Genomic DNA, 13,175 nt, shown 5'->3' with positions numbered 1-13,175 from the left:
CCTCCTCTAGCAGAACTGCTTTTGCTGTATAGTCATGGGAACTCACCTTTCATATTCACCGTGGTAATTGCTCTATCCTTTAATGAAAACCCATTAAACTGAAACAATAATTAAAATGAGACATCATCTCTGTAGGAGGTTTGCATATTAAAATCACCAAGCATTTTACTGCAGATGGATCTTATTCTTGAGAAACAGTGTCTGAAGCAACATGTAAAGAATGATTTATAATGAATAATCATAATTTAGAAAGCTGTGCTGTTGAACGTGGTATCACACTGTTTGTCATTGACTCTGAGTGGAGCTAGAAAGGCAAAAGCATTTACAATGTCTTTTCATACTGTTGAGAATACCTAGAAGCAGAGCAGTGCTTGTGAGGAAACGTCATGCCCTCTTTGATCCTTGCTGCTTAGCATGGTTTTAAGAGAAAGGTGAGAGCTTTTCAATTCGTTCTGGGCTGTTGGTGGGTAGAAGTAGTGCTGGTCTTCTCTGTTCCAGTGCCGAGGTGCCTGGAGAGCATCATGGTACCTGCTCAGCACCCTAATGTAATCTTGCTTTTATTTTCCCTTGGCAGTCATAGAATCCCAGAGTCCTAGAATGGTTTGGGTTGGAAGGGACCTTAAAGCTCATCCAGTTCCAAGCCCCTGCCACAGGCAGGGACACCTTCCACTATACCAGGTTGTTCCAAGCCTTCTCCAACCTGGCCTTGCCACTGCCAGCGATGGGGCAGCCACAGCTTCTCTGGGCAACCTGTGCCAGTGCCTCACCACCCTCACAGGGAAGAACTTCTGCCTAAGATCTCATCTCAGTCTGCCCTCTGTCAGGTTAAAGCCATTCCCCTTGTCCTGTCCCTAAAAGCCCTTGTCTATTTGTTACTTGTATGTACTGAGGAATGTTTCTTGAGGAGCAGGAAGGAGTGGGTATCTATCACCAGTAGTGTTTTGGGTTTTTTTGTTTTCTTTTTTTTTTTGTTTTCATTTGATCAGTTCTTCAAAAGGTGGTGGGAGCCAATATGCAGAAAGGAGTCTGTGTGCTGTATCCCACTTGGCTTTCGTGAAGCACCTGGTTTTAGTGAGCAAGAAGGGTTTTTTCTGATGCTGTTTGTGTGTTTTCATCCTGAGCAGCTGTTAGCAACTGTCTATACTGAGAGTTGCTAGTTTTGGATCTTCCTTCTGCTCTTGGTTCAATTTTTTGAAAGCTGGTGACTTAAAAAAGATGGGGCATGATTGGAGTTTTTGATTTTTTTTAATTTTTTTTAAATAGAGACTTCAGTTTTATTGGATTTTGCCCATAGCAGTGTAAAAGCCAATATGCTGCAATATTTAATTCTTTAGATGCTGTAGCTGAAATGCAGATTCTATGTTGTTGCAGGGTGAATTTCTATTTGGTTGTCCAGAGTGACTGTGCAGAGGTTCTCCTGAAAGCGGGGGGAAACAGATAGCTTTGAAATGATTGAAGGGACCAATAAAGCAATGCATTCTGCAGGGCATTGTCTACCAAAGTAAGGGAGTAAAAGGAAAAGGTATTCAAGCAGGCTGGTGAATGAGGAAACATTCTTTACTGTGAGGGTGGTGAGGCACTGGCACAGGTTGCCCAAAGAAGTGGTAAATGCTCCATTCCTGGCAGTGTTCAAAGCCAGGGCAGAGCCTTGGGTGACATGGTCTAGTGTGAGCCCATGGCAGGGGGTTGGAAATAGTGGATCTTAAGGTCCTTTCCAACCCAAACCATTCTATGATTCTGTATCTGTTGCTTTAGAAAACATGAGTTAATTTAGAACTGAATTTTAGTATTTTTCCTCTCCTGGAAGTGTCTGTTCTTGGTGGATCAAGGACTGGTTGGAAGGAAGAAGGCAGAGAGTTGTGGTCAGTGGGGCAGAATCTAGCTGGAGGTCTGTGACTAGTGGAGTCCCTCAGGGGTCGGTGCTGGGACCAGTGCTGTTTAATATTTTCATCAACGACCTGGATGAGGGAACTGAATGTACCCTCAGCAAGTTTGCTGATGATACTAAACTGGGAGGAGTGGCTGACACACCAGAGGGCTGTGTTGCCATTCAGCGAGACCTGGACAGGCTGGAGAGTTGGGCGGAGAGGAACTTGATGAAATTCAACAAGGGCAAGTGTAGAGTCTTGCATCTGGGGAAGAACAACCCCATGTACCAGTACAGGTTGGGGGCTGACCTGCTGGACAGTAGTGAAGGGGAAAGGGACCTGGGGGTCCTGGTGGATAGGAGGATGACCATGAGCCAGCAATGTGCCCTTGTGGCCAAGAAGGCCAATGGCATCCCAGGGTGCATTAGAAAGGGTGTGGTTAGTCGGTCAAGAGAGGCTCTCCTCCCTTTCTACTCTGCCTTGGTGAGGCCGCATCTGGAATATTGTGTCCAGTTCTGGGCCCCTTCAAGAAGGACAGGGAATTGCTTGAAAGAGTCCAGCGCAGAGACACAATGATTAAGGGAATGGAACATCTCTCTTACGAGGAGAGGCTGAGGGAGCTGGGACTCTTTAGCTTGGAGAAGAGGAGACTGAGGAGTGACCTCATCAATGTTTACAAATATGTAAAGGGTGAGTGTCAGGATAATGGAGCTAGGTTTTTTTCAGTAATGTCCAGTGATAGGACAAGGGGCAATGGGTGTAAACTGGAGCATAGGAGGTTCCATGTGAACATCAGGAAAAATTTCTTTACTGTGAGAGTGACAGATCACTGGAACAGGTTGCCCAGGGGGGTTGGGGAGCCTCCTACGTTGGAGATATTCAAGGCCCGCCTGGACAAGTTCCTGTGTGATGTACTATAGGTTACCCTGCTCTTGCAGGAGGGTTGGACTAGATGATCTTTTGAGGTCCCTTCCAACCCTTAGGATTCTGTGATTCTGTTAAAGAAAAATGATTTCCCAGATGGATTGGGACTCAACTTGTAGGAACTGGTCCACATTTTTCATCGCTTAAAACTCCAGCCCAAATGGTCATGTGCTTGCCATTGTATCATGGATTAACAGCATCATCCAAGTAAGTCTGGCAAGAACTTTGTTTTGCTGAAAGTAGAAAGTTGCCTTACTTGATGCTCTGAGATCATTTGTATCTGTTGTACTTTCAAATAACTGTGTATGCTTGCTTTTTTTGCTGCTTAATTTTGGAAATGTTCTGGTATGTTTAACCCTGCTCATCCAGATAGTATTTCAAATTAAGAATATATAATCACATAGAAGGGCATGTGAAGCTTGTATCTGTGTTTGTCAATTTATTTTGCTGAGATTGCATTATCATTCAAGCATGAAGTAATGTTTCACTGAATCTTACTGTATAAACCTATATTGGTCTATGTTACGTAGGAAATACAGCATTTCATTACAAGCAGACAGTTATTTTTATAGAGAGCATAAAAAGTATTTTCCCTTTTAGGTACCTGTGGTGAGGGGGTGTATGTATTCTTAATTTTTCTTTTTCTTTTTTTTTTTAAGTGTAAAAAATCAACCTGAGAATAGAAATCTCTTATTCTAAATGGGTTGTGTTCCCAGTTCATTTGTATGGTACTTTCTGCAGAAATGGAGGAAAATACAAGCAGATGACATATGCAGTGATCACATGGTATGAAGAGGGGCACTGCCAGAGGGGGCAGGAGTTGGAGTGATGCAGTATGTTTTCATGCCCTCAACAAGGCCTCATGCAGTTTCTGCCCAGCATTCCGGCCCTTGGTTGCAAACCAAGGGCTGTGCTTGGCACTCCAGAAGGCTGACCTGAAATGCCAGGTCATGTGTGCTCTGGAGCCTTGGTGGGCTCCCCAGCTTATGCGCCTATTCGCAGGCCGTCAGGTCACCTTTGCCATCTCACCATGGAATTGCTGGGAAAGCCCCCTTTCTGTAGTTACTGAGGCTCAGTTATCACAAACAGCCTTTCTGTAGGGAATTCTGAACCTGCTGGTATGATTTTGAGTTGTCTACCAGTACTGGGTGTTCCTAGGCACTGGTAGTCAGTAGAGCTACTGCAATTAAATAGCACCATACTTAGGAGTGTGTTAGTTTTTAAAAGTTATATAACTTCCTTTGTAAAAATAATACTGGCATATTGCTGCAAAGCAGTATGTAAATACTGTTAATTTTGTAGTAGTTTGAGCCCAAGATTCTGAAATGTCAGAACTTTGGATCTTACTGATTTTAATCAATAGAGAATGAATAGAAGGTGTTGCATGTGTTTTTGATATATTCATGAGTATGAAGAACATATGGTATAGTACAGGATTTCAAAGGATGTTTCTCACTACAGTAGTCAGTCCATTGATTATTCATTCATGGTTCTGACCAAGGAGATCTATATTTTTTTTTAAGATTTGGTGGATAGATGGCAGGATGTGGCTTTGTATCTGGGTCCTCCTACAATGAGAAAACGTTGGACTTTGCAAGGCTTGACTGAAGTTTTATCATACATGTTCCATTGACAGCACTGCCTGTCATTTCATATGAAAGAAGCTTTGAAGGCTTTGATAAGTCATAGAATCATAGAATCATGGAATGGTTTGGGTTGGAAGGGACCTTAAAGATCATCCTCATGGTATAAAGTTCCAAGCCCCTGCCACAGCCAGGGACTTCTTCCACTAGACCAAGTTGCTCCAAGCCCCATCCAACCTGTCTTAGACACTGCCAGGGATGGGGCAGCCACAGCTTCTCTGGGCAACCTGTGCCAGGGCCTCACCACCATCACAGGGAAGAATTTTGATTTCTCATTTTTCATTTCTGGCAATAGTGACACCTTTAAGAAAATAAATATAAAATTTGGTAAGATACAAAGGTTCTTAATCTTCAAAACAAGAATAATTATCTTCAAAGGTCAGCTGTTGGATGTTTTATCTCTTGAGTCTTACTCCTACCTTGGAACTTAGTACCAGTGGATTGTCTGCCTGTATAGATAGCAAACTGGATATCGGAGAATTTGCTGGTGTATCATCTCCCTCATCAGTTTTTTGTTTTTTTTTTAAAGAAACTACATAGTATTTATGGCCAGTAATAGCACCTGCCAGGTGAAGAGAATGATACAGATAATGAAATCTTCTGGATAAAGACAAAATCTGGTTTTGTGTGCTGAAGGTTTATTCCTCCATTCCCCTTCCTGGTGGCAGTGGAAATTATTTCTGTTCTTTGAAGCTTTATCCTCTGCTATGCTCAAAGTGGCATTGGACACACAAATAGTTCAATGCTGTAATGTGGGCATTATGTTTGTTTATCAGGTGAATTTGAGCCTCTAGCAAAGGTTTTTAAATGAATCCTAGTGATTTTTGGTATCAAATTTGCAGTTATTTTCAGAGGTGAGCTTTTCACAGTGCAAGTGTGTTATGGATTCTGAGTGTGTAGGCTCATTTGGATGGCTTTAAGCTGCACAGGAAAAAATCAGACACCAATTACAAAACATTCTTGAATACTTTTGCCTTAGAGTTCGGTTTTAGTCCATGGGATTCCTCCAGCAGTCGCATTTTTGAGTTTCAGGATGTTTTTTAAGCCAGTCTCTCCTCTCTCTGTCTTCAAAGCCTCATTTAATGACACAATGTCCTTTTTTTTTTGTTTGTTTTTTGTTGTTGTTTTCCTGCAGTGAAATTCTGAATGGTAAATCTCATGACTCCTTTAGATGTTACAGCATTCATGCTGGGCCGGATTCTTTGGATTCAGTAGAGTTACATGGTTTTCTACCAGCTGAGAATTTGTGCCAGTATTTCTGGCTTCAAAGTAAGCCTTTTGGAAGGAAGCACACTGGGCTTCTAATTGGTTGTGACATCCAGGATCCGCATGTGGCATAGGTCTTGCAAATGTGTGACAGATGCCCAGCATGAGAGATATGGCAAGGGGTGGGAAGGTGAAATGTTGTGATTTCTCCCTTTTGTCGTTAATCATCTTTTATAGCAATGGGGTATTGTGAATAAAAGGATGCCATAAAAATGAATGTGGTGGGAGGTTGCCATTTGAATCTTAGAAGATCAAATACAAGAAGGCTTGCTGCTGCTTGGACATCAGCAGGATTAGGGAGACTGAATTATTTTTGGATCTGCCTGGTCAGACTGTAGTTTAATAAATATTGTAGGAACTGTCATGCTTTGTTTAAACTGAGAAATCCCTGAAATTGTGATTGAAAGTGGATTGCAACTGTGTTGTATTTATTTCTTGGGTATAAGCACAGACATATGGCTTTAGTAGCAATAATACATCTCTGCCTTATGCAGTCAAGGACAGGTTTCCTCTGATGCACGATGGAGAGATGGTAACAGTCAGTGGTGAAAACTGAAACTGGGGCTTGGTGAATGGTGCTGGGAGAGGCAGTGCCTGAGATTTCTCTGAATTCAGTAGCCTATTTATCTGACTGCAGCACACCTTATTTACAGCAACTTAATCTGCTCACAGCAGGCACAAAGGGCTCAACATCCTGTTAAAAATCCTGTCAGAAAATCAGGTGGTGACCAGTTGTGACAAGTGGTCAGGCTGAGAGAGGTGGCATTTTGTTTTTTTCCATGGATCAAATGTAGTGGTGCAGCATGGTAGATGAAAAATACTGATGGGGAAATGAAAAATATAATCTGAATCTTTCTGGCTTAGCATTTTTATTGGACTGTTTCCTTCTTCCTTAGATGTAGAAAGAGAAATCCATACACCACCCCATGTGAGTGAGAAGTTAATTCAGCTCTTCTGGAATAAAAGCGAGTTCACGTTTTTGGCCACTCTGCAACAGAAGGCATCAACTTCTGGAGTTCTACTGTCCATTCGAGAGTTAGAGCACAGGTAAAAATTGCTTCTCTTCTGTAGCAGTAGCAACATAAAAGACACTGAGTGCCCACTGGTCCATTTTGACGTGTTGAAATGGTAGATGTAAAATCTGGCTTAAAAGTTAAAACCTTTCTTCATAGTCTGTCATTTGCTGTTTTTTTCCTAGTTGTTTTTGTTTTTTTTTTTTTTTTTTTTGTAGTGTTGTTTGTTTGGCTGTTTTGGTTTTTGTTTTTTTTTTTCCCTTTCGTCATAGGAGGAATGCATTATTTCTGTAGCCTGGTCTTTTAGATGGGAAGATCAAAGCCAATGTAGTGTGGACACAATATACTTTGGAAGTTGTAAGCCTTGTAATGCCATTTCCCTTAGTGGTTTATCATCTGTGCTTTGAGTTTGCTTTTTCATACAAGTTAAACTGATATGTTTCCTGTTTCGCTGTGTTTTATAATATTTAGAATGAAATCTTAGAATCAACCAGGTTGGAAAAGACCTTTAAGGTCATCAGATCCAGCCTTTCCCTCAGAACTGCCAGAGCCACCACTAGACCATGTCACTAAGGGCCTCGTCTACACGGTGTTTGAGCACTTCCAGGGATGATGACTCCACCATTTTCCTGGGCAGCCTGTTCCAATGCCCTGTCACTCTCTCGGAAGAGAAATTATTCGTAATGTTCAGTCTAAACCTCCCCCCACACAGCTTGAGGCCATTTACTCTTGTCCTGTCACTTGTTCCTTGGGAGAAGAGACTGAAACCACCTCACTACAGCCTCCTTTCAGATAGTTGTAGAGAGTGGCAAGGTCTCCATGAGCCTTCTCTTCTCCAGGACCCTCAGCTGTTCCTCATCACACTTGTGTTCCAGGCCCTTCACCAGCTTCGTTGCTCTTCTCTGGACCCACTCCAGCACATCAATATCTGTCTTGTAGTGAAAAAAAATATTTATAAATAATATGTTTTCTTTTTTTGAGATTCAGCAATTAAGCTGCTTATGCTTCTGTATGTCTCTGCTTGTAGCTTTGTGAATGCTTTCTTCATAATTTTTTAGGGCTCAAAGAACTTTGTACCTCGTCTGACTTCCTGTTGTAATACAAGTAACAGGATGTTCTTTGGTTGCTCGCATTTCAAACATAATGCCAGTCATTCTGCAGGAAAAAAAAAAAAGAAGAAAAAGAATCCTATTGGTAGTTAATTTTGTTTATCATGTACATGATACACAACTTTTAGTCTCCTTTCTTTCCTCTTGTTGAAAAAGCCTGTGAAAGAGAAAACAGGCTTTATGATGACCAAATTGTCAATGATGGCTTTTGCCAGTGCAACAGCAGAGGTGTCTGTAGCTAAGGGGAGGACTCCACTACTTTCTTATTCTATCATCATACTTTTCTGTCGCCTCTACTTTCTTAATGGTCTCTTTCTTTTACTTTATTCCTTCTCAGTTTCAAGGCCATTGTCTCAATACAGAAGAATATTGTTTTATGTTTCACAAGGATCCCTCCCTCCAACCCTTGCTTTTTTTCTTTTCTCACCCTATCATTGCTTTTGTCATTACTTTTTAATTCCTCCAAGCTTTTCCAGGCCATTGTATCCCTCTGAAGTCATGGTTAAGAGGATCACTTTGCCATGTTAAGGGTTTCTTATTTTTGTTTTCATTGAAGAGAAAAAGGACCTTGAGGAGAGCCGTTGACAGAGCAGCACTGTCAGATGCAGGAACACATGCATGCACTCAGCAAAATCCAAGGTCAAAGTAGACAGACACTGATGATTATACAGTGTAAGGCACGTAGATTTTAGATATTGCTTTTTCTGAATTTAGCTACTTAACCCCTCTATCTTGATGGGCAGAGACAGAGGCTTGTGGGGAGATGTGCTATGCAGGAGTATTAGCATGTCAAATTAATAGACATCTGTTTAAAAGCACACACAGTTGAAGGATTGGGTGCTAGTCTCACTTAAGCCTTTATAGTTCTGTGTAGCAACTGAGGTAGTTTCAGTCTGTGTAGCTCTATGTAAGAGTTGAAACAGGCACCTCCAGTGTTTCTAATGACTGCTGTTAGATTATGAATGTCAGATGGATTACTGCCATTATCTTGCTTTTCTGAACTCATTGTTTATGACTTAAAACAGTCACTGTTTCTTAAGTTGCTACTTGGACCTTGATAACGATAGTGCTTTCAGACCATTAGGTCTGTAACGACAGAAATTAATGAAATGAATGACAGTGGAGAAAATAGTTTTTAGCATTTTGAGGAGTGGAGAGCAAAGATTTGGCCCCTGCTTACATTATGATCAATGCAATAGCAGGACTTTCAGCTTGGTATTTTTTTAACATTACTGTAACTGCTTAGGTCACTGGAGTCTTTAGCTTTGCACCTGAGTTGAGATGCGTGCAGGCCTTTGGCATGGGGAAGTCTGTTTTAAGTTGTGGCTGGATATGAAAGCAGACAATGCAAAGATAATAGTAATAAACATCATTATGTTTCAGCATGACTTAGACATATGGGAATAAGTATAAAGGTACATTTATTACCTTTTTATACCTAACCAGTATAGTATTTGACTATGAAAAAGCCAAGAACTCTTTCCTCATGCACAAAATAGGATCTTTTGTAGTTAAGGACATAATGTTTTTTAACTTATCAGCATCCCAAAAGTGGATAAACTTTGAGGCTTCAGAACATTCAGAGGGTCAGCAACACCTGAAGAAAAGCCATGTTACCTGTTGGTACAATAGTTCATATCTTTATGAGCCATGGGTTTTTTGTTGTGCAGTTTTGATAGTTGACAAATAGGTTTCATTCCAAGCAAACAAAAAGGTGTGTGTACTCATACACACACACATACATATTTCAAGTGACCTATGTGAGCGTAACTAGTTCAAAAGGCAGTTTTGCATGATGTGAGTAGTAGAGATGATCATCATGCATGAAATGCTTGGCTTATATTTCATTTCTCTAGAAGTTTTAGCAGGATTTTATTTTCCATTAATAGCATGGAGCTCTCAAACTAAAGGTATTAAAATACAGATGAATACCACTTTTCTTGAAATCAGTAATTCAGATATGCTGTTTTGTTGTATAAATAGATAGTTTGCAACAATTAGAGATTTGTTGTTAATTTATATCATCATATGATGTACAGGATTTATACTACAATGATGATAAATGCATCTTTGTAAATATTTTATCTTGTTGAATCAACTTAATTATAAAGATTTTGTTTTCATGATCCAAATGTATTAGAATACAATTTGGAAAATGGGAAGCTTAATTAACAGAGACTGAGGGTAATTCAGCAGTTAGGATGTGCAGACTGTGTATGTAGTTATCTGGAATATAGTGGTAAATCTGAAATGATAATTTTTAACTCTAAGTGAAAGACAGCAAAGCGTAATACAGGATGGACAAACATGTTACTTGGGGATGAAGAAGGTGGAACATAGTTTCTTTACTGGAGAATTACTCTAGCCAGTTCTTCCTAAAAGGTCTTTGTGAGCTATTCTGCTCACAGTCTTGGCTCTTCAGACCACCAAGAAAAGGACATAAAAATACGTAAAATCCCAAACATAACGAATCCTTATTTCAATAGTGATTTAATACAATTTCATCTAAAGCTGTCTGCTTGCTCCTTACCTGCTCTGACCTGTCCAAAGCCCAAGGACATAAACTAGATGGAGTCAGCATTGCCCTTGTGCAGCTCTCTGGGTTGGAGGTACATAAATGGTTCCCTCCCACTGTTGGCCAAGATCAGCATGTGGAGAAATCTGTCATGGATGTTCAGGTACCCAGGCTAACGTTCTTTGAAATACTGGCTTTCACTGAAGGAGCTGACTATGATTTCCTGACTACCCCGGGGGACAATTTAAAAGCCATCTTTTAGGTATATTACACATAACCAGCAGTGTGTCTCCAAGCATCATCTGGTAGTGATGTGGGACTTAATAATCCTCGATCGTGCTTTCTAGTCTTTCATCTGGCAAAATTCCCCTTGATTTTTGGATAGTAACCTGTTGGGTGTTTACTTGTTCCGTTACAGGCTGCTCTCCAAAGGATTTCCTTGTTAATGTTCAGTGTATTTTTGTGCAGAAAAATTGAGCATTTTAATGCAGAACATGCAAAACTAAACTAGTAAGCAGAGCCATTACCCAGGAATTACCCATAAAAATAGGACAATGTCCTTATTGACCTTCTCCTCAATGTCTCCTTGTGTGCATTCCCAAAGGAGTTGTTGCTTCTGTTACTGGTTACTGAAGAGGCAGGATGAAAAACTACCTCTTTTGTAAAATGCCAAGTTGTTTCTCCCTCCCTACTATTTTGTTGCCATCCGGTGTCTGTCTTCTGTTTGCTTCGTGTTTACATGGATAGAAAGTTAGTACTAATATTGTCATTCTTTCTAAATAGTTTCAAAATGAGAGATCCCACTAGGATAGAACTACAGAGTGAGTCATAAGATTCATGTTTCTGAGATTTTCTTAAACGGAGCACTAAACTCTTTACTTTTATTAAGTTTTCTTTTTCTCTTTGGTTTTATGCTAATAACCTCTGCCTAGGACCTGAACTTCAGAAAATTGATGCCATGCCAAATCTTTGGAAACTTGTAAGATAATTGTACTGCTGTAGTGAAATGGATTTATTGTGTGGAGAACTTGGCCCTTCGCTATGTAGCAGCAAGCTGCGTTGATATAAATATACTGGAGGTTTCTGATAAATATGTCAGGCTAATACTGAAAGATTTTTATTCCTAGCAAGTCAGTTTTGTCTGGGGAGAGGAACCAGACAGGAGACTGTAGTACACTGTTGAACACTTCCCTCCCAGTGACTCCATGAACAGCTTCTGGGTTCTGCTGAGGAGTAGATGGAAAGCTGTCTGTTCACCAGGAACAGTTAGAAGGCTATCAGGCTGTAATATGTTTGATTAAAACCACAAAAGGGTAACAAGGTAGTTTAAACTCTGAAACCTAATGAATGAAAAGAAACCCATGGAGGTGACCTCTGACCCTAGTTGTACACCTGAAAGATTGGTTCTACTCTTGCAGATTATTCTCTGCAAGATTTGTGGATGTATATTGGATTCCAAGATGCCCAATATTCAAAAAGGGAAGGAAAAACTCTTCAAATGTATCCATTAACCTTTTTCTTTTAGGCTAAAGGTCAGATCTTCATTAATATTTATAGGTAGAATTGCTTAACTGCAAAGCTGTACAGAGAATATTAAGATCCTTGGGCGACATGGTCTAGTGTGAGGCGTTCCTCCCCATGGCAGGAGGTTGGAACTAGGTGATCTTGGGGTCCTTTCCAACCCAAACCTGTCTATGATTTTGTGATCCACCCTTATTTTCATCCCTCTGAATGCGATGATGGGAAATATGGGACACATCTACATGCCTTTGTTTTTAATAGTAGGACAAGCAGGTGAGCTTTGTTTCTTCCAGTATTTTTTTCTTTCCATAAAGGTCTTTAGAAATGCAAATGCAAATAGAAGTGGGTCCACGTGCTTCCCTGCTTGAGGTTAAAGTATGCAAAAGAGGAAAGTGAGGAAGAACTATTACGTTCCATACATCTTCCCCTGATTTAAGTGCTGTGAAAGAAGAGTTACAGCTTGAGGAGCTACCTTCAATCTCGTGGCTCCCTGCTGTGAGCAGGTGTTTTATGTGCACCAGGCTGACAATTGTTGTCTCTCTGGAGCATTAACATGCTGCTGTTAACCAGCTGTTGAAACACATTGATTGGACCTTGCTGCTGGTTCGAGCAGAATGGCTGACAGTTTGAAACTCTTTAAAGCTGAATTTGGACAGTGCAGGAATGTTGTGGTCAGCCAGGAGCATGACGGGTGAATCCCCTAGGAGTCCTCTCCAGCATACTGCGTTATTCTGTTTGGTTGTTTGATGAGTGTCTGATACAGGCAAAGCAGGGAAATGTCTCAGACTTACACTGAATGCAACTGTCTGCTAAATGTAAGCTGCTCATTATGAACACAACTCTCCTAGTTAATAAGACATTATTATCTGTAAATGGTCACTTGCTTAGTTGGACATTTTGCTAGGTCATGTGACTGGTTTTTGGGTGGTATTTGCAGTCCAGTAAGGATGACTGTGTGTTTTCCTTGCCCCAGGTACAGCCTTCTGAATGGGAGGAGGATGGCAGTGCCTGCTCTCATCACTGCCAGCTGTGGAAAGCTGCCAGTGCTCAGATGGCAGCGGTGAGGGAAGGAGTTGATCCACAGGACAGGTGGAGGCTGTGGGTGTACAGGGAGCAGCGACAAGCAGATGTGTGGCTGGGCCTTGAGAGAGCAGAAAGGAAGAGATTTTTTGCTGGGAATCTGAAAGAAATGTGTGGAATTTGTCATAAGAAATGACTGAAAAGCTGCTGAAGTTGAGGGAAGACCCTTGTAAGGGCACAGCAATTAGGGTAATTTGTTTTCAGATTCTCTAGTTTGACTCAGGTGTTTGATTCGG

At 40.9% G+C, this 13,175-nt stretch overlaps 1 protein-coding gene across 3 annotated transcripts in view; it reads left to right on the top strand.

The window, feature by feature from the left end:
• Window positions 1–13,175, top strand: part of NELL1 (neural EGFL like 1) — a 289,435-nt gene that overhangs the window by 18,702 nt on the left and 257,558 nt on the right. For all 3 annotated transcript variants that reach the window (XM_062607252.1, XM_062607250.1, XM_062607249.1), the window contains exon 3: window positions 6,598–6,748. In XM_062607252.1, the coding sequence (XP_062463236.1) occupies window positions 6,598–6,748 (151 nt within the window). The remainder of the gene's footprint in view (window positions 1–6,597; window positions 6,749–13,175) is intronic.

This window comes from Pezoporus occidentalis, unplaced genomic scaffold (genome assembly GCF_034315485.1).
Source record: "Pezoporus occidentalis ecotype Australia unplaced genomic scaffold, CSIRO_AGI_Poc_V1 ctg121, whole genome shotgun sequence".
Taxonomy (NCBI): domain Eukaryota; kingdom Metazoa; phylum Chordata; class Aves; order Psittaciformes; family Psittacidae; genus Pezoporus; species Pezoporus occidentalis.
This window is presented reverse-complemented; position numbering and strand designations above follow the sequence as displayed.